The 18,542-nt window shown below is 39.3% G+C and overlaps 2 protein-coding genes and 1 pseudogene across 4 annotated transcripts; all 3 read right to left on the bottom strand.

Annotated features, from left to right (window-relative positions):
• Positions 1 to 2,291: 2,291 nt before the first annotated feature.
• On the bottom strand, positions 2,292 to 3,504 carry LOC149044876 (uncharacterized; annotated as a pseudogene).
• A 2,980-nt stretch (positions 3,505 to 6,484) lies between these two features.
• LOC149044875 (uncharacterized) lies at positions 6,485 to 10,626 on the bottom strand. 3 transcript variants are annotated; one of them, XM_089206791.1, is made up of 2 exons: positions 10,509 to 10,626; positions 6,485 to 9,097 (listed from the first exon to the last, which is right to left on the bottom strand). In XM_089206791.1, the coding sequence occupies exons 1-2, from the start codon at positions 10,614 to 10,616 to the stop codon at positions 7,376 to 7,378; spliced, it is 1,830 nt and encodes a 609-aa protein (XP_089062917.1). In that variant the 5' UTR covers positions 10,617 to 10,626; the 3' UTR covers positions 6,485 to 7,375. The 3 variants fall into 3 exon arrangements, with proteins under 3 accessions (XP_089062917.1, XP_089062918.1, XP_089062919.1); XM_089206792.1 differs by having other exon boundaries at positions 9,697 to 10,623; XM_089206793.1 differs by lacking the exon at positions 10,509 to 10,626 and adding an exon at positions 10,362 to 10,379.
• Positions 10,627 to 12,778: 2,152 nt separating this feature from the next.
• On the bottom strand, positions 12,779 to 17,133 carry LOC113677694 (uncharacterized). Its single transcript, XM_027194529.2, has 2 exons — positions 16,979 to 17,133; positions 12,779 to 13,575 (listed from the first exon to the last, which is right to left on the bottom strand). Exons 1-2 carry the CDS (start codon positions 17,046 to 17,048, stop codon positions 13,115 to 13,117), a joined length of 531 nt encoding a protein of 176 aa, XP_027050330.2. The 5' UTR covers positions 17,049 to 17,133; the 3' UTR covers positions 12,779 to 13,114.
• Positions 17,134 to 18,542: the final 1,409 nt, after the last annotated feature.

Below are 18,542 nucleotides of genomic sequence, written 5' to 3'. Positions count from 1 at the left end.
GCCGCGTTTGCATATCAAAAGAGCGTGAAGTGTTCATCCGTAAGCTTATGAGCGTGAGCGTGCACCTACGTGGAGCGGGAATCTACAACGTATACTTAAGCTTTTCGAAAAGTAATTAGACTACCGACGTGTTATCTGAAACTGACGGCAATAACGGGCCAAAAAGGAAGGTAAAATTCCGCACAGCCCCACACACTACATTATACGTTCAGTTCTTGGATAGAGTGACAAAAACAATACTTTACCATTGGGAAAACAGATTTGTTTTACGATAGTATGGGGCAGTACGGAAATTTTACTAAAAGGAATATTTCTGTGATGTTTTGCTTTCTTGGCGAAGTTGATGGTCGAACCTCGCAAATCTGCCGCATTTGAGTCTTAACACAAATTGAAAACCCGGCATTTGAAAGGTAATTTAATTTTACATCTGACCGATTTTTAAACAATATAACCTAATCAAGATAACGCCACTAATTACGTCTATTCTTCTTCGATGAAAAGCGCTACATTTCGGTTGTTTGCACAAGAAACAATACTTTCGAACACTGCGTACACGGGGGATTACATGATTTACAGTCGGATTGACAGGCCTGCGTGAAGTTACGCATGCTCTCTTTCTCTTTTCTAGCTTATTTGCATTTTCCCGTGCGACGTTTTTCAATGGGCACGATTCTGTAATGCGCAAGTAAAATCGACTTGAGTCATAGGAGAAAGAGAGAGGATGATTCTCTGTGGAAAATTTTATACCACATTGTATTATCACTGCAAATACCGATTGCCTGGAGGCTTTTGGCGAATCATGACAACAGATAGCCGATTTCAAAGTTTTCATAAATATACTGCAACAATAAAACCGACAGATATATTCAGTTAGCCTTCGGTATCGAAATATTATAGATTATACGGCAGATTCTTCCTCATATAGGTCAGCTTACGATCCTCATCCCTATGATATGTATAATGGAAACTTTCAAGCTAAACGTTTTCAGCTTGTTTCAATTACGAAAATGCTTGAGAATAATAATTTATGCTGTGCATTGTCTCTTAGATTCATGACATGTTTTCAGTCATCTGATGAAACTCTTTGCGAAGCAATCTCTACAACTCTTTAAAATTTTGGTTACTTCAAGATTTCTATTTTCTTTAATTTGGACGAAGGGAAGATGAAGTCAATCAGTATCCACAAAATGAAGACAGCTTCAGTTTACATATTGCATCTCACTCAAGCATGACTTTCTTAAGCTTGTTGACATGATTCATAGTTCATAATCTATTTATGATCGGGAAAGTGAAACGACAAAGTCAAGTAAATTAGGGTTTTTTCGCTACGTGTATATTGCAGTCATTTGACATTCCGTTTCTATGACTGCGGATGACCGACATAGGGATAAAAGTTCCCGAAGGCTTGTAGCTTAAACTAAGATGATCAACGCGTCAACTACGTAGAGTTTTTTAATTGCTCTCAATAACTGACTCTCGTTCGTGGCACTGGTACTCACGTGCGCGCGTCAACAGATTCATAGTTGTTTCGAAGGAGAGATGGTCGCGGTCTTCTGGCGGTACATCTTCCAAGCAGTCAAGGAAGTCCACAAGAAGACCTAGCAAAGCACTAATGCGATCCCAATTTGAAAGAAATCTCAAGGCGCCATCTTCCAACATTTCAAACTTAGATTTTTCTTTCTCCTTTGACGAGGGAACTTTTCAGGCGATCTTATTGCAAGCTTTTCTTTATGGAAGTGGCTTCGTTTGTGAATAAAGCTTCGATACTTCTTGATCATTTCTAGGGCGCTAAAAATGGCACGCTCAAAATCTTGGCGATCATTATACCTCAGTGAGCCAGAGCTTACATGTGAGCGACTGTACTCCAAGTTGCGTTACTAGAGTTATTTCTTCCTGAATTTCAAGCATTTCGATAGGAATTAAAACGTAAATGATGCCATCAAACAAAAAAAATACCATTGCCACATGTTTATTATTTTAAGATAGGAGAAACACGCTCGTTAATGTTCCTTGTTTTATTACCTTCATTTACGATTCTTACAAATGATAATATTTTTAAAACTGTCATTCATCTGCCTTTACAATAGGCATTTTATTTCGAAAAACAAAACGCGGTGGCTTAGTTAGGAGAATTCAGCGATGATAAACATTAATAAGTGAAAAGGACAGGCTCATGAATGATAAATACGTATTTTCTCTCTACACTCGAGCAATTAAACACCGTAACGCGATTGGAACCATTTCAATGTTCTACAAAAATCTTGAAACGCGTATAAATGCTTCGATAAGCATAACGCTTCTGTCCTAACACCGTATCAACTCAGTACAAAATGACACGGATGCATTCTTGGTTTACTTTGAGTTAAATCCGTTTTCGTTGTTCACCTTGATTTCAACAAATGTCTAGAAATATAATCGAGTGAAGCGTTTTTCTGAAAGTCTCCGCAAAGTCATCAGAAATCAAACACACTTGAGAGGATGAACGTTTTGGCTCAAACGTAACCTCATCCGTAGAGTCGTTCCTTCTCATTGTCCCAACTGGCCCTTCAATCAAGTCATACGCGCATAAGCTCTTTCGTGTCTTGCGGTTTTCTTCCCTGATCGAAATGAGGACACAATCTCGCGCCATTTTTTATCATTTTCAAATAGGTTCAGTTTTTTTGCATTATCTAAGTGCTCCTGTCGATTTACTTGAAAAACTAACAGAGCTGGTTTCGCTGTTGTGTTCTTTGCCCAGTTTAGAGCTTCTTCGCTACTGTCAGTCAAATAAAATCCTGATCCACAGCTAAAGTCTCGCTTCTGTCGTCCTTGACACAAATCTATTCCTCGAAATAAAATGTCGCAGGCGCTTTGATGATCTGTGCCATGAAACAGAACAGTGTTTTGATCTTCCTTTGTCACTAAGCCGACGAGAATCGAACGAATACTACTAGAAGCGAGAGATGGTACTGTCACGAGGTTCTGGATGTTGATGTGGCTAACTGGAACTTTATCATTTTCTTCATCGCTGGTCTGTTCGGGGAGCTGAAACCATATGTTTGTGTAATCGTCTTTCAAAGGGAATCTTGAATCTTCAGGCGAGAGCAAAATGTTGTACTTGAACTGGTCTCTGATAAAAATTTCTGCCATTTCGCACGCATCAATGTGATGTTGCGTACTTCCTGCGCGCGCCATCATGGTTTCAACAGATGAACTGAGAGGATCAAAACCGATAGAAGCAAGCAATTCCTTGCTAGGAGAGCTTCTGTTCGCTGGACTAACTGATTCATAGTTGTTGTGTAAGAAAATTATGATCCAATCACATATCTTAAGATGGTCGCAGTCCTCTGGTGGCATTTCTTTCAGGCGGTCGAGGAAGTCGGGCCGAAGGCCGAGCAAAGCACAGAGGCAAGCCTCATAGGAACAAAACCTGTCTAGATCTCTATCTAACATTTGAAAATCAGTCTTTTCCCTCTCTTCCAAGATTTTATCCCACGCTTTTTCGTGGATTTCTCCGTGGTGAGGCAGCACGGTTAGTGGTAAATGGCGGACAGGAGCGGTTTCTAAGGCTTTATATCAACGCAACAAGAGAATGCAACCAATAACAACAAGAGAATGCAACCAATCACATCATCGCAACAAGAGCATGCAACCAATCGCATCATCGCAACAAGAGAATGCAACCAATCGCGTTACGGTGTTTAATTGCTCGAGTGTAGAGAGAAAATACGTATTTATCATTCATGAGCCTGTCCTTTTCACTTATTAATGTTTATCATCGCTGAATTCTCCTAACTAAGCCACCGCGTTTTGTTTTTCGAAATAAAATGCCTATTGTAAAGGCAGATGAATGACAGTTTTAAAAATATTATCATTTGTAAGAATCGTAAATGAAGGTAATAAAACAAGGAACATTAACGAGCGTGTTTCTCCTATCTTAAAATAATAAACATGTGGCAATGGTATTTTTTTTGTTTGATGGCATCATTTACGTTTTAATTCCTATCGAAATGCTTGAAATTCAGGAAGAAATAACTCTAGTAACGCAACTTGGAGTACAGTCGCTCACATGTAAGCTCTGGCTCACTGAGGTATAATGATCGCCAAGATTTTGAGCGTGCCATTTTTAGCGCCCTAGAAATGATCAAGAAGTATCGAAGCTTTATTCACAAACGAAGCCACTTCCATAAAGAAAAGCTTGCAATAAGATCGCCTGAAAAGTTCCCTCGTCAAAGGAGAAAGAAAAATCTAAGTTTGAAATGTTGGAAGATGGCGCCTTGAGATTTCTTTCAAATTGGGATCGCATTAGTGCTTTGCTAGGTCTTCTTGTGGACTTCCTTGACTGCTTGGAAGATGTACCGCCAGAAGACCGCGACCATCTCTCCTTCGAAACAACTATGAATCTGTTGACGCGCGCACGTGAGTACCAGTGCCACGAACGAGAGTCAGTTATTGAGAGCAATTAAAAAACTCTACGTAGTTGACGCGTTGATCATCTTAGTTTAAGCTACAAGCCTTCGGGAACTTTTATCCCTATGTCGGTCATCCGCAGTCATAGAAACGGAATGTCAAATGACTGCAATATACACGTAGCGAAAAAACCCTAATTTACTTGACTTTGTCGTTTCACTTTCCCGATCATAAATAGATTATGAACTATGAATCATGTCAACAAGCTTAAGAAAGTCATGCTTGAGTGAGATGCAATATGTAAACTGAAGCTGTCTTCATTTTGTGGATACTGATTGACTTCATCTTCCCTTCGTCCAAGTTAAAGAAAATAGAAATCTTGAAGTAACCAAAATTTTAAAGAGTTGTAGAGATTGCTTCGCAAAGAGTTTCATCAGATGACTGAAAACATGTCATGAATCTAAGAGACAATGCACAGCATAAATTATTATTCTCAAGCATTTTCGTAATTGAAACAAGCTGAAAACGTTTAGCTTGAAAGTTTCCATTATACATATCATAGGGATGAGGATCGTAAGCTGACCTATATGAGGAAGAATCTGCCGTATAATTTATAATATTTCGATACCGAAGGCTAACTGAATATATCTGTCGGTTTTATTGTTGCAGTATATTTATGAAAACTTTGAAATCGGCTATCTGTTGTCATGATTCGCCAAAAGCCTCCAGGCAATCGGTATTTGCAGTGATAATACAATGTGGTATAAAATTTTCCACAGAGAATCATCCTCTCTCTTTCTCCTATGACTCAAGTCGATTTTACTTGCGCATTACAGAATCGTGCCCATTGAAAAACGTCGCACGGGAAAATGCAAATAAGCTAGAAAAGAGAAAGAGAGCATGCGTAACTTCACGCAGGCCTGTCAATCCGACTGTAAATCATGTAATCCCCCGTGTACGCAGTGTTCGAAAGTATTGTTTCTTGTGCAGACAACCGAAACGTAGCGCTTTTCATCGAAGAAGAATAGACGTAATTAGTGGCGTTATCTTGATTAGGTTATATTGTTTAAAAATCGGTCAGATGTAAAATTAAATTACCTTTCAAATGCCGGGTTTTCAATTTGTGTTAAGACTCAAATGCGGCAGATTTGCGAGGTTCGACCATCAACTTCGCCAAGAAAGCAAAACATCACAGAAATATTCCTTTTAGTAAAATTTCCGTACTGCCCCATACTATCGTAAAACAAATCTGTTTTCCCAATGGTAAAGTATTGTTTTTGTCACTCTATCCAAGAACTGAACGTATAATGTAGTGTGGGGTTGCATAATGGGCTGATCCAGCCCAAAGGTCGATATTTGTACTTTAATTTCACTTTGGGAAGATTCATATCGTTTTGCATTTCAGAGGTAAATTTTACTTTTCGGTGGCGAGAATAGAGGTGTAAGATATTGAATTATTTCTGTCGAGAGGTGGGCTTAATCATCTCTTGTTCTCTCCATTTTGTTCCTGTATAGTGACTCATCAGAATGTTACCCGGCCGTAGTTGACAAGATGATAAAATCAATTCTTAAATTACAAATGCTCAGCTTCCCATAATTAATAGATATCATAACTTTACTTGTTTAGAATTCAGCTAGCTCCAAAAGAATTCCAGTTTAAAGATTGTGCAAATTGTGTAGAGACTTTCAAAAATAATTCTTGTTGCTTCACAAGTTCTCCTTATTGAAAGACAAATCCATAACAGAAGATCTTATTTATAACGTCAACATCACGAATTCAATAAAAACAACTGAGTTTTGAACAACTATGATCTTTCTTGGAGTTGGCAACATGACGCATTGCCGCACTTGCTGTTGGTCTACCATTAACCACCGAAATTTTTTGATGTGTCTCATGAGTAGGCTCTCTGGATGAAATTTGCTTTCATTTTGTTGACATCATGACAAAGTTTTTGCTCTAAGAAAAAAATAATTTCATAGAGGAATTGCTTTTGGAGGCCTTAAACTTTTATCATTTCACCCAAGTAAAGTATATTCAGTTGCCTATTGTTCGCAAGCAACATCGACTTGATTCACAAGAGAAAGAGAGGGATGGTTTTTGTGGCAAATTTTAGACCAGATTGTATTATCGATGAAAATTGTGTGGAGGCTGTTGGCGAATCATAACAACAGTTGGCTGATTTCACAGTTTTCATATAAATGTTATCCAACAATATCGATACATTACAACTTGTACAGGAGATTCTTCCTTAAAAAGGTCAGTTTATGACCCTCACTCGCTCTACGATATGTCTAATAAAAATTTTCAAGCAAAACGTTTTCAGCTTGTTTCAATTACTAGAACGCTTGACAATTATTTATGCTGAGCATTTTTTTTAGATTCATGACATATTTTTAGTCTTATAATGAAACTCTTGACAAAGCAATCTCCACAAATCTTGAAAATTTTGGTTATTTCAGGATTCCTATTTTCTTTCATTTGTTTGGAGGGAAGATGAAGTCAATCGGTATCTGCAAAATGTAGACAGCTTCAGTTTACATATTGTATCTCAATCAAGCATGACTTTCTGGAGCTTGTAGACATGACTCATAGTTCATAATTTATTTTTTGATCGGGAAAGTGAAACGACAAAGTCCAACAAATTCGGGTTTTTCCGCCTCGTGTATAATACAGTCAGCAGACGGAAAAGGAAGAACTATCGATTTCGTTCCTACGACTGTGGATGACTTACACGGGGATAAATGTTCCCGGAGGCTTGTAGCTTCAACTGAGATGATCATCGCGTCAATTACGAAGCGTTAAGTTGTTTCATTGCTCTCAATAGCTGACTCTCGTTCGTGGCACTGGTACTCGCGTGCGCGCGTCGCGCAACACGCGGAGCTCTATTGCATAACGAGGCCTTCGGCTGAAATCGTTACCACGGAATATAAACTCAGTTTCTTCACATAATATCGGCGGTTCTTTTTGTAGAGTGTGTAGTTTGCCTCAACAGATTTTAAAAAATATGATTGAATGGAGAGTCTTTCGAAAAGTGTCTGCGAAGTCATCAGAATTCAAGCACATTTGATAGGAGGAAGGCTTTCGATCATACACAGTCTCGTCAGACACTTCGTTCCTTCTCTTTCGTCCCACTGGCCCTTCAATAAAATCATACGCACTTAAGCTTTTACGAGTCTTGGCGGTTTTCTTTCCCGATCGAAACGAGGACACAATCTCGATCCATCTTTGTTCATTTTCAAACAGGTTTAATTTTTCTGCATGATCTAGGTACTCTTGTCGATTCACCCTAAAAACTAACAAAGCTGGTTTCGCAGTTGTGTTCTTTGCCCAGTTCAAAGCTTCTTCGCTGTGGTCAGTCAAATAAAATCCTGATCCACAGCTGAAGTCTCGCTTTTGTCGTCCTTGACACAAATCTATTCCACGAAATAAAATGTCGCAGGCGCTTTGATGATCTGTGCCATGAAACAGAACAACGGTTTTGCCGTCTTTGAGTGACATCAAATCGCTGAGCTTAGAGCAGATAGTGCCAGGAGCGAGGGATTCCTCCGTCACGAAGTTTAGAATATTGACTTGCCAAACCTGATTGGCAACTTCTTCTTTCAGGTCGATATTTCTTGGGAGCTGAAACCAGGAATTTGTTAAATTGCTTTGTAAAGGGAACCTGAAAGTCACTGGAGACAGCAACAGATTATATTTGAACTCGTCTTTGATATAAATTTCTGCCAATTCGCACACATCGATATGTTGATGCAGATTTCGTGCGCGCGCCATAGTGGTTTCAACGGCTGAACTCAGAGGATCAAAGCCAATAGAGGCAAGGAATTCTTTGCTAGGACAGCTTTTGTCGACCAAGCCAACAGATTCATAGTTTTTTCGAAGGAAAGTCACGATCCAGTCACGGAGTGTAAGATGGTCGCGGTCTTCTAGCGGCACATCTTCCAAGCGGTCAAGGAAGTCTACACGAAGACCGAGCAATGCGCTAATACGATCCCTATTTGAAAGAAATCTCAGGACGTCATCTTCCAACATTTCAAACTTAGACTTTTCTTTCTCCTTTAAGGCTTTGGCGAGGGAACTTTTCAGGCGATCTCGGTAATTTAGGTCAGTTTCTAGCTTTTCACGATCGAAGTGGCTTCGTTTGTGAACAAAGCTTCGATACTCTTTGATAACTTCTTGGGCGCCGAGGATGGCACGCTCAAAATCTTGAAGATCTTTGTACCTCAGTTTATCTCGCTGCCATATGAACTGAATTCTACGAAGCCAGAGTTTACATGTAAGCGACTGAACTTCAAGGTGCGTCACTAGAGAAATTTCCTCCTGAATTTCAAGCATTTCGATAGGAACGAAAACCTGAAGTTTGCTTTCCTCCTCTTCAGCAGAGCCTTCATCTTTTCTGCCTTCCAGGGAAATCTTTATTTTGTCAGCTTCTTCTTTGAGGAATGTTCTCCTCGCAACCTCAATCCTTTTTGCAGCATATTGAATCCTCTCTTCTGCCTCGAGACGGGGAATTAGTTCTCGAAGCTTTTTGTCTTTCGGCGCTAAGGTTTTGAGATGAGATGAAAGGCATTCGTCGTACTTGCCATCAAGACGGGTTTCTGAGAAACTATTTTCGCGGCTACTGAATTCAACTGGCTGAAGTTTGGTCAATTCTTGATGTACTTGGACGGATGGTGACCCTGCAGTCGAAGAAGTGGCCATGCGAAATATCTAGAAAGGAAGAATCGAATGTAAAATCTTAGTAACTATCCTACATGTTGGAATAGAGATAGAATTGCGTCTCGTGATGGGAGTTTTGTGAACGACGTGTCCAATCAAGTTTGGCGTCAACAAACGTGGGGAGAAAACACATTCCAATCATCCCTTTCGTAGAAATAGGCTTTGTCATAGCCTTCTTGAATGACCATATCCATGACCACATAAAGAATTAAATTCTCTTGACATTGCAAAACGTGTCAGCCAATGAGGATATCGAGTGATCTCATTTCCGGTGGAGTGAATACGCTCCAGCTTTTCTCGGAATCGAGCCAGTAGACGACTACTGACCCGGAAACGACCATTGCATGGGGATTTCATCATAATGCAAAAATATTTCATTCAAATAGGGATGAAAACATTCCATTTACAAACTTAAAAAAGTTCCTATTGAACAGATTAAGATTATGCGTTGGCGAGTGTTACGGCATAGTTAAACCGACAGAAAGAACACTACAGTCCTACAATTCCAACTACTTTATTAAATGATGAGTATGTTCTTAATACGGAGCGAATCCTAAAGGCAATACAGAAATTATCCTCAATAAACTTACTCCATAGGGTTTTTTGACCGCGCTAGATCTGGGTGCAAACATAGAGCGAGCTTTTAAAGTGTCAATAGGCAAAACAAATATGGCGGCTCGAAACGATCGCAAGATTTTATGTGATGGGATCCAGGTTATCCAGCAACTACACCAGTATAATTCATAGGTCCTCTACGTCTGAAAAAGAAGTCAACCGAAAAGAAAATACCGTGGAAAAAAATGCCAAAAGGCGACAGATTCGAAAGTTTACGCACGCTCAGATATAGATCTTGGCGAATTGCTATTCCATGACGTAATGTTTGGCGACAAAGAAAGTCGGGAGCTTATCGAGTAAGGTTTGTCGCGTTTTCTTCGGTGGAATTTCCTAGGATATGCTGGACCTTTAAACATATTTGTGCCCTTCCTGATGACTGGTGAGTAAAAAAAATTCAAAAAGACCAAATTTGAGATAGAGGAGGAAAATACAACATTGCAAAAAAGCGAGGAAACTCCCTTTATAGCCCCTATTTTTTCGGCTTTTAAATGATTGACAAGTTTCCCAAATTGTGAAAATTTTGAGAGATTTCACAGAAGCAAATCGAAGAAAATTAGAGGCAAAACCAAATTATTACTTGCGAGCGCCTCCCTTCGTGGAGCCTTAGCTTAATAACGAAAATCATTTTGTTAATATTTACCACAGCAAACGATAGTCCAAACCTTGCTCATCGTCCTTTAGTGGCTTTTAGTGACCTTGAAAAGCCAAGACATAAAAACTTTCTGGAAAGACAGAACGCGAGCGCGCGTGCCAACTACAGACCACCACAGCCTATGACTTAACTCACCATTGACACAATCTCACAGTTGTCTCCAAATCTCCTCAAAATGAACAATCTTCCGCAATAGCTCTCTCTTTCGGTATAGCTTTCCAAACAATCAGTCACTCCTGACATCAACAACAACAACGACTACACGACTGAGCCCTTATATACATTTACCAAGTATTCCAGAGCATTCCGGAAGCTTACAACACAACTATTTTGGTAGTAGTACACCAAATACGTGACCAAAAAGCATGTTCCAGAAAGTTTCATGGTATGACAGTAGAAAGTTCATGTATGCATCTCAGCATGACTAGGCATTCTAGAAAATTCTAGAAATCTATCTTCACAATTACAAGAGTGCTTCTGGTTGTAGATCAGAAATGTAGTGCGGGAGGCAACGAATTAACATAACAATCTCGTTTTTTCAAGCCGGTCACAAAAATGCGGCGAAAGAAAAATGAGGCGCAAAAAAAATCATAATAAAATGTAGTAAGAGACTATCAGATGGTGATCTTTTTATTGATTGTAATAGGACTGAGTGGAGTCCGATTCGGTCTGTTATTATACATTCAATTCACTGCCTCTTTTCTGATTGGCCGAAAACGTACTGTGAATTTTCGAAATCAGCACCTAGGGCTTCATTTAGCTACAGATTATACAATGATACAACAATAACCATGTCAAGGACATTCAAGGTCACGGGTAATCATGTAACGTATGACCGCGGTGCATGATTTGTAAGTTTTTAAACGTTTGGAAATAAATTATTGTTTCCACTTGCTGTCATGACCACTTTTTTCTTCGTTCGATGTATAGTAAAACAATTATTAGATTCGGTTTCGTGATATCTTTGATAATCAAAGTCTCGGTAAGGTTATCAAGCTCAGCCTTCGGCTTCAGCTGATAATCCCTACCTCCACCGTCATTATTCTGGATATCACAAAAACCTAATCCAATAATTGTTTATAATCACACGAGTAATAACAAATTCGGGCGACCGCACAGCGGGAGTCCGATTTGTTTATCACGAGTATGATTACAGACCGAATTGGACGTCACGAAGTCTTATCAGCAATTAATCGTAAAAATTACAATTTCCGAGAAGAGAAGAATAGCTAAGTTAGGAAAGAAAAGGTAAATTTACATTAAAAGACTGACAAATGAGGCCGTCGAACTTATTGACGCTCGTGTGATTGTTGAGACAGTTTTGTTGAAACTTTTTCGATCAATGCCCTCCAAAGTGACAATAATAGTAACAGAGTTTATATTCTTGGACATAAAAATGTTTTGGCCTATCTCAAAGCTAATTTTAACCTTCGCCGATCGGCACAGGCTGAAAGGAGTCTAAGTCGGAGCCAAGACATATTCATGCTCTATAACATAAACTCTATTGCGAACTATAAACATTAAAAAAAAATGAAAACTTAAAAACCCAAAACATCTTTCCCTACTTGAGCATCTGGTCAGAACGCTCAGAGCATTTGTGGTAACGAAAGGAAACAATGGTTTCTTTGTCAGTAATTGCACGTAGGTACTGTAACAAGATTGGACATGATTGGCGACTTTGTCCCAATGCCGCTCGGATTTCTTCAGGCTGCGAAGGCTGGGGAAAAGAAAGCTAGTTTTGCCAATAATTATGGCAGGATTTCCCGGATTTATATGCTATATAAATAGGGGCTATATTTCACAAAGATCGTACAGAACAAAGCCTTGTGTTTTTAATTTTTTTTTCATAAATTCCAGAGCAATATCTGCAGTATAAAATAGCGAAGTATAAGCCAGAGAGCACTATAAGGCATCAAGGCTGAACGGTAGGAGGCTTGGAAACGAATTTGCCTCGTTCTCGTGTTGATTATCTATTTCTATTTATCTGTTTCTATTCTGCAATTCTTCACGAAAGAGCATGCCTCCACTCAATCGAAAAAGCTTTAAAACTCTCAAAAAAAACATCAAAAATATTTTTGGGCTATTCGTATCGATTTACGCCTGAGATGTCGAGAATTCCGTTTTTTTACCTATTTCTTCTCAAGAATTTTACATTACGCGATGCCTTGAAGGTATAAGTGTCTTCAACATGAAAAGATAAGCTCTCCCTGGGTAACTTGAATCCCGCTTTGAAGTGCTGTTTTGTACTCATCTGCAGAGTAGCTCGTCACAAACCAGTTGAAATTAAATCCTCTTTTTATTATATTTTGACCCGTTGTGATTATTTAAGAAAGTTTCACCCCCAACAGACTAAAGATCAGTGGTTGAGGATCCTTACTTAGTATCAAAATCAACAAATTTCCCAATTTTATTCCACTGTTTATTGCTTAAATTTCCGTTTTTATTTATTTCGTGTAATGAATCAGTGTCACTAAATATCCTTAGATTGATCATATTACTCCAAACTTTTCTTGTTTTTGTTATTGCTGATTGTTGTTGCTGAGATCACAATATTTCTGACGTTTCTACAGACACTTGCATTCATAGTGAGAAAATTACTTTAATTATCTGGCTCTTTTAGCTGAAGAAAGCAATAACCTTTCCTGGTTAATTAAAACATTAAACGTGGTCCCAGTTTCTTAATCCCTTAGCCAGAGACTGATGAAAAGTGTTGCTATGATCGACTTCATCTCGGCCAAAGCTCAGACGAAAAGTGCATAAACTTCAACGCATACAGTGCCATCATTATCTCCTTCGGTGGAGTTCATTAGATCCTCGCCATACCACAAGCGTAACTGTTGGTTCAAGGCAACGGGAGTGGGGTTGAGAGACGACAATATCAACTCTGGAGATAATGAGTTATATGTAGGAATTTTGGACCACTTAGCATTATCACGTACAATGAGCTGGCCTTGTGGCAAAATGATTTGGTCAGTCGAGGTTGTTATGACAACATTAACCAATTCCCGTACCAAGGCATTCGAGCCACAGCCCCAGTAAGACCAATAGGAGACTTCTCGTGTGTTACAAGTTACATAACCGTACAGGTGAACCAGCTTTACGGCAGCCAGCCTTTTAGAACCAGTTTTAGCCGTAAAACTGCCAAATTGGTTGTTCTTGGCGCCGAAACAAACTGGAGAGGTATTTTGCTTGTGCCAAAAAGCTGTAGAATAAATAAAAAATCATTTTTTAAAAAAAATGTTGTTGTTCATCGTGGTTTTATAGATAAATGAAAATATAATCGTTTGTCTCACGATGTAAGAGTCAAGGTGATAAAAAAAGACGATCGTGACGTTTCAACTGCGATACTGCTAGTCTTCCTTAGGCGACGAGGTCGAAAGTTTAAGTGTCGCTATTCATAGCACCTTAGTTTGTTTTCATTGGTGTGTCCATTGCCAGGAGCATAACAGCCACATTATCTTGGCAAGTGACGCTAGAAATATACTTTAAAGATCAGAGCTAATGCCCAGAGGTTATATTTGATGCCACTAGAGAACGGCAATAATGCAAGTTTCTAATACTTGTGCAACCAATTAATATCGACATAGCAACCTCCCGTTGACAGAAACAAAAGGGTTATCAACTATATGAACGGTACTAGGTTAAATATTCCTGGCACTGAAATAGTTGCTTTAGTCGAATTCAGCGATTAGAAAACCTGACCCTGAGCAAATGAACACTGTGAGAAGATGTGTAAACTGATTTCTGCAACAAGTTAAACCACCTACACCCAACATCGCGAATGAAATACCAAAAAGCCCTTAAAGATCTTAAACAGGATGAAACTATCGAGACCCTACCAGCCGACAAAGGTCGTATCAACGTAGTTCTAGATGACAACACCTGACATTATAAAATGAAAACATTGATTAAGACAGGTGTAGTGTCGTATCTTAAGTATGCATTCACCATGGGAATGGATCGGCACGACTGCATCACTGTATGTTAACTATGAATGTTAATGTTGTGAAATATATTATATATGAAATGAATATTTATCTAAGTGTGTTGTAAGTCGTGACCGTGTAACCGGATAAAATGATAGACTTGACATTTGTGAAGAGGATTTAAAGGATATATTGGATTTCAAGGATGTTACGGTGTAATTTAACCGACAGAATGAACACTATTCTCCAACAAACCCAACTACTGTATTAAAAAACTTGCAATATTCTTACTAAGGAGCAACTCCTAACGGCAGTACAGTAAACTTACTAAAGCATTGACAAAAACTATTTGACGCAATTGTTTATGGGTGTGGCACTAAGGAATAGGACAAAGGTCTTTTTGCGGTGTTAGATAGACTTAGATGAGTGGGGTGGGTTAACAGTTCTTGGCGACAAGTGCGAGTTCGGAGGTCCAAGCTTCCAGAATTGAGGAGAGAGAGAGAGATTGTTCCCAATGAAGAGGTTCGTGAAAGGGACTGGTGAAGGGAGTTCAAAGGAGAGGCGTACGTAGACGAGAAGAGAGGCGCTGTTTTAAAATCTCCTAAAATTGGTGATGTAGTGCTCCTGAGGGCGGAGAAAAACAACAAACTGCCAAGTTTTTTCCGCCATGGTCCTATAAAAGCGGTTCACAAGATGGAGAGTGAGAGCACGGTCCGGAATGACTCAGGAGTGGAACTTAGGCGCAATTCAGCTTTTTTTAAAAATTGCCATACCCCAGGAAGGTTCCAACAGCTCGGTAGAAAACGGAGGAAATGGAAATGCTTTTGCGGACGCTGGGAAAGAACATGGGAAAGGCACATCAGACGCGGAAGTAAACATGGAAAATGAACGAGTAGATGTTGGCTATAAGGATCAAGAGATTCGACAGCATCAGGAGATGTGGGGGCCGATGCGTCAGATTCGAAGATCAGCAAGATTTAAGGGCTTTGTTTTGAACTAAGGAGTATTGTAAATAGGGATTTGGTTTCATAGCGACTGATCTACTATTATAAGTCGTGAAGGACGCTTTTGTGCTATTCTTGGAGTGCACGCCTATTTTTGTAAATATTTGGAGTTTTGTTAAGTGCTGGACGATAAAGATCATGTTAAGTGTCCTTGTGAGAAAAGGAAGGAATGGAGTATCGTATCTTAAATTATGCACTCATCATGGGAATAGACGGGCATAACTGCATGCCTATAAATAAAATTGTTGTGAATTGTAATGAAGTGATGTGAATATTGATTAAAGTTTGTTGTAAGTGGTGACCATATAACCGGAATACTGAGAGACATAACAACATATTCCTACCAACTCCTCAACAAAGACTCACGAAAACTCACTGATAAAATGCTCACCTAAAAACGAAGTGGCCATCTGTCGGAAACAATATACAACAAAATCATACCTAGGCACAAACGGCCACTTGGGATCTTCGGCATATCTAAGATACACAGAGCTGGGATACCATTAAGATCCATAGTATCATGCGTAAACACCTCGCTTACAACCTGTCTGCTTAGTTAGCTGAAATCCTGTCTCTACTGACGGTAAACCCTTTAACTCCCATGGGAGACCAAGACAGAATTTTTCCCTACAATATCCATAGAATTTCAAGCAGACAAGTGATGAGATTAAAAAGAAATATCAATTAGGGGATTATTAGTTGATCCAGTAACAAATTCTCCGAACTTAAATCGTTAGAATTGTACAGCATCCAGTAAGGAGAATTACTAATCAGATATTGAGAGTGAAAAGGTTAAGTTAAATTACACGGTCACCAACCCTGCTTATTTTGTGTCCACTATTAGCCACCAAGAATTACAAGTCAACAAAATCATGGTTTTCTTCGACGTAGAATCGCTTTTTACTAACGGGCGTTACGCAAACTTCCCCGCTGTAGGATGATTCTTGTCTTGCTGAGCGTGCGACAACTTGCACAAACTACCGACCTCTTTATATTAGGGTGATTTGTTATTATCAACCGAGTTGATAACGTAAATGGGCTAACGTAAAGATTTTCAAAGTTGACGTTTCAGGCGTTGGCCAACGTCAGAGCATCATTATCATCATCATTCATTCTCCGCGGTACACAATTTTTCCTGACTTCCTCTTTACACAGAACAGCTACATGCAATTTACGTGAGAAATTGAGGAAGACTGAAAACTTCCCTTCCTGGACTTCCCGGTAGGTCGTGGCGAGAACACTGCGAACATCAATTGACTAGAAAGCGACGCATACCGACAGATTAATGGATCAGTTATCCCATAAAGGTGTATATAAGTGACGCTTTGGACCAAGACTTACGCCTGTGAATTCTCTCAAACATTGGCTTCGGTGTGAGCGTGTGGTGAATGAGATCATTTCTGACGCTAAATTGTCCTCGCTGTAACGGTAGATGTGTCCCTAAGCGCAACGGCATCGACCGTGTGACCAACTGGCTGTATAAACAGCCAGAAACTATAATTAAGAATATTAATTAAACATATACGGCTCATGCGAATCGGACTTGAATCGAGACTTGCAGAATTCCATACAGGAAACTGCACAGCCGTACAAAAACACGTACTGCGCGAGTAAATGACTAAAGCACTTCGTTTTAAAAGCAATCGATCTGACACAAGGAAATGAGTAAACTTACCTTCAGCACTTCTCTTCACGGCCAACAACTCAAGAATTGAAACGGACAAGAAAATGAAAATAGATTTCATCTTACTGACTTCAAACAGAGCGACTGGTGTTCTATCCTCCGCCACGAGTCTGCAGTAACTGTATCATGCATCGTGATCCTATCATAGTATATCTAATTTCAAAGGGCATACCAATATAGAGCGGGATCAAAGTCGTCTGCGATTGGCTGAAAATATCTGATTGGAATCGCACTATTGAGATCAATGTTCACATCTTCACTCCAGAATTCTCGGACGCCTTTATCCTTATACTGGCTGGACGACGACAAGGACCCACTTCCAAATCTGAGAGACCCAATACTGTATTTATATAGGTGACGTTAGGAGAATCAAGGGATGTTGGCCATTTAAACCGAGGTTCCTGAAATTCGGGCGTAAACAGCTAGTTCTGTTTTTCTGTTTACAACCATAGAAATGCGTTTTGAGTTTGCACTCCCAGTTTTCTACCGCTACCAGACTCTTTTTAAAGTAGAGACTAATTTATCGTTTCGTTAAAATTTTCACTTTTTACCCGCACAAGCTATGAACATTCTGTTCAACTAAGTCTGTTTTTCGTTCTACTCCACTCTAATTCACTTTAATTTGATGCGAACAAGCTCCGGACTAGTTTGGCTCGGCTGAGGCTACGTAGAATCTACTCCAAAGATAGTTTGGTGAATGCATGTTTAAATCTAACAAGACGAAATTATTTATCAGCGGCAAGAACGTGCAGAGTTCACCTAGTATCATTTCATAATTGCACTCGCCTGTGGCTCATGCAATTACATAAACTTTCAAAACATCCCGTGCTTCCCCTGATCACATGATGCACCATGTTCATGCAATGATCTGTTTACTATTTTCATCGCAAAATCACCTACCAACGCCAATTGTTACGTTTTCGACGGATGCACAGTACTCAAAACACTTTCAAAGGTCTGGAGAATGCAGCTACGTTTTCTTAGAATGGATTGCTACCTACATTCACCGTGAAGGAAAAACCAAGATAAATTTTTTTTACATCTTTCTTCTTTTGGAGCATTTTAGCACTTACGTTGTTGTATCTATTTACGACAAGGATCTATTTTGAAAGAGAGCAATACAGAAATCCCGTATTGAACTCTACAACCTATCTATATATATATATGATATTTTCCAAACAGGAACAAGATATTTTTTATTGAAACTTCTGCTTTCCTTATTTTTCTGGCAAGCCCTTTGACAGTCTAGTTCAACATTTCGTGCAACAATTTTACGCTATTTCTGCATTGTTGCATCTCGACTAGCCTGTAAGCCTCATCTTGGGGAAATTCAATAAAAGTGGAATATTTGTGTACTGTGGCTAATTCCATTCGGGATTTTAGTGAGATGAATGTGAATATCCATGATCTAGATTTGAAGAGATTATATAGAGGGCAATACGAGATTTGGCACTGCACTCCTTCGAACGTCAGGAATTAAAGATAAATAAACAACTTAAACAACACCAAAAAGTATCAAGCTTGGATTGTCTCTCTAACTATTGCACAAATGATG

The sequence above is a fragment of the Pocillopora damicornis genome, chromosome 5 (assembly GCF_964200805.1).
Source record: "Pocillopora damicornis chromosome 5, jaPocDami1.2, whole genome shotgun sequence".
NCBI classification, from domain to species: Eukaryota; Metazoa; Cnidaria; class Anthozoa; order Scleractinia; family Pocilloporidae; genus Pocillopora; species Pocillopora damicornis.
The sequence above is the reverse complement of the archived record's forward strand: the minus strand, read 5'-3'. Positions and strand labels throughout refer to the sequence as shown.